Source organism: Vollenhovia emeryi, unplaced genomic scaffold (assembly GCF_000949405.1).
Source record: "Vollenhovia emeryi isolate VEMERY1.0 unplaced genomic scaffold, V.emery_V1.0 DF945097.1, whole genome shotgun sequence".
Classification (NCBI taxonomy): domain Eukaryota; kingdom Metazoa; phylum Arthropoda; class Insecta; order Hymenoptera; family Formicidae; genus Vollenhovia; species Vollenhovia emeryi.
In genome coordinates, this window is record NW_011961269.1 from 1 (window position 1) to 2278 (window position 2278).

Below are 2278 nucleotides of genomic sequence, written 5' to 3' on the forward strand. Positions count from 1 at the left end.
TAATAATTCTAGTAGATATGAGTTACAATATTCTTTCCAAACATCTTTAACTCAAGCGTTTTTGCAAGGTAACCTTACTCACGTGCAAGGTAATTTAATTTTAAAAGTTTTGCGTTCTCATTCATGTTTTTCTTACTTACCAATGGACACAAGAACTTTATTGCAAACAATGCGACGTGCCCCTGAAATTAGAGTTGTTGCTCCAGGAGAGTATTTACATTTAGGATTTGAATACGCACTAACGCGGATATTAAAGCGTACACCAATAAATTTAATTCCTGACATATTATATGTAGATTGGAGTACTGATGGCGTTCGATTAAACAAATCAGGCAAATTACAATTATGGCCGATTCAAATATCAGTTTCTAATATTTTTGAATGCAAACCTGAAGTAGTCGGTGTGTATAAAGGAGTAAAAAAACCCATTTCATCAAAACAGTTTCTTGATGACTTTATAAATGAAGTCAATACATTAATTAAAAAAGGAGGGATTATGTTCATGCAAAAAGTAATTCCAATCAAATTAAGAGTATTAATAGTCGATGCAGTTGCTAAAGCATATGTACTTAATCACTTTAGTCATGTATCTAAATATCCTTGTTCAAGGTGCCACATTATAGGGAAACGATATGAAAAACAAATTGTGTTTCCTGGTACAACATTGCGTTTACGAACAGACAAAGAATACGCTCAAATGCTTGATAAAAATCATCATAAAGGTTCTAGCGCAATATCTGAATTACACATGGGCCTTGTATCACAAGTACCTGGCGATGCCATGCACATTGCATATGAGGGAGTTAAAAAAAAATATTAGAAGCTATAATTAATGGTAAATATGGGAAAACCATGAAATTATGTATAAGAGACATTAATTTAATTTCAAAAAGATTGAAAATATTATCAAAATATTGCCCAAGAGAATTCAATCGAAAACCTAGATGTCTCAAAGATTTTAATGATTACAAGGCAACAGAATTTCGTCAATTTGCATTGTATACTGGCCCTGTAGTCATGTATGGCATTCTTCCGAACGACGGATATCTTCATTATTTGTTATTTCATGCAGCATTGCGTTCCATTAGTCAGAAAAATAGCTCCACAATTTATCAACGTTTTGCTGAAATAGCATTAAAAGAATTTGTTGACAAATGTCCACAGTTCTACAAATTATCCTTCATATCATATAATGTGCATGCATTACTACATTTTGTACCAGATGTTGAACGTTTTGGCCCACTTGACTCATTTTCAGCATTTAAATATGAAAATAATGTGGCATTTTTTAGAAAAATATATCGTAAGCCTTCTTTGCCTCTCCAACAAATAGCCCTTAGATTAGCTGAAATGGAACAATTAGAGCAAGTTGTTCCTAACACTGAACATACGATAAAAGTTTCAGTATTACATGATAACGGCCCAATCCTGCCCGAACTTGGCTTCGTTTATATGCAATATCGTAAAATGCAAATGAAGAATATGTTTATAGGCATTGATTTTGATGGAGATAAATGTTGCATATTGAATGATTCTTCTATTTGTGTTGTGTATAATATTTTGAAAACACAGTACAATATGTACTATTTTATCATTAAAAAATTTAAAACTGTAAATGCTTTTTACGATATTGGCATATTATCTACATGCCTTGGCATATATAAATGTTCAAACTTGTATAGCAAATATGAAGTTATATCGATAGACGACGTTAAACAAAAATGTTATTTAATGCCATATTGGAGTAGAGAAGAATCAGAGCTATTGGTATCTGATTCAAGTGATAATGAAAATACTGAAGAACCTTCAAATAACATATTTATAGCTGCCGTTATCATATAAAATACATTTAAGAAAGAGTTGAAAATTGTGGAATTTTTTTACTTATTATACGTGTTATTCCACTCCTGTGTTTACGTCGTTATATTATCTAATATTTTTATTTAAATATTAATGTTATACATTACTTATTTTCGCAATTGCAGCAAATATATATATATATAATATAACAAACAATATTAAAATATTTCGTGCATTCGTAATATTTATCTAAACTCAAATTGTATATATCCAATTTTATTATTTTTCAGAACTGAAGCAATATGCCTAAAATTAAAAATACTCCAAAAACTTCATTAACAGCTTTAATTAAGTCACGAAAGTAGGTATATGTTTTTTATTTTAAAAGAATAATTATATAAATATTACTTAGTATTTACTGACAATGAGTCAATAATAATAGGCCATAAATTCATATTTTCATTTACATGATAATTGT

General features: G+C 29.6%; 1 protein-coding gene across 3 annotated transcripts; it reads left to right on the plus strand.

Annotated features, from left to right (window-relative positions):
• Window positions 1-6: 6 nt before the first annotated feature.
• Window positions 7-2234, plus strand: LOC105561956. 3 transcript variants are annotated; one of them, XM_012012375.1, is made up of 2 exons: window positions 7-511; window positions 610-1998. In XM_012012375.1, exon 2 carries the CDS (start codon window positions 853-855, stop codon window positions 1840-1842), a length of 990 nt encoding a protein of 329 aa, XP_011867765.1. In that variant the 5' UTR covers window positions 7-511; window positions 610-852; the 3' UTR covers window positions 1843-1998. The 3 variants fall into 2 exon arrangements, with proteins under 3 accessions (XP_011867773.1, XP_011867765.1, XP_011867781.1); XM_012012383.1 differs by adding an exon at window positions 2091-2234 and having other exon boundaries at window positions 7-835.
• Window positions 2235-2278: the final 44 nt, after the last annotated feature.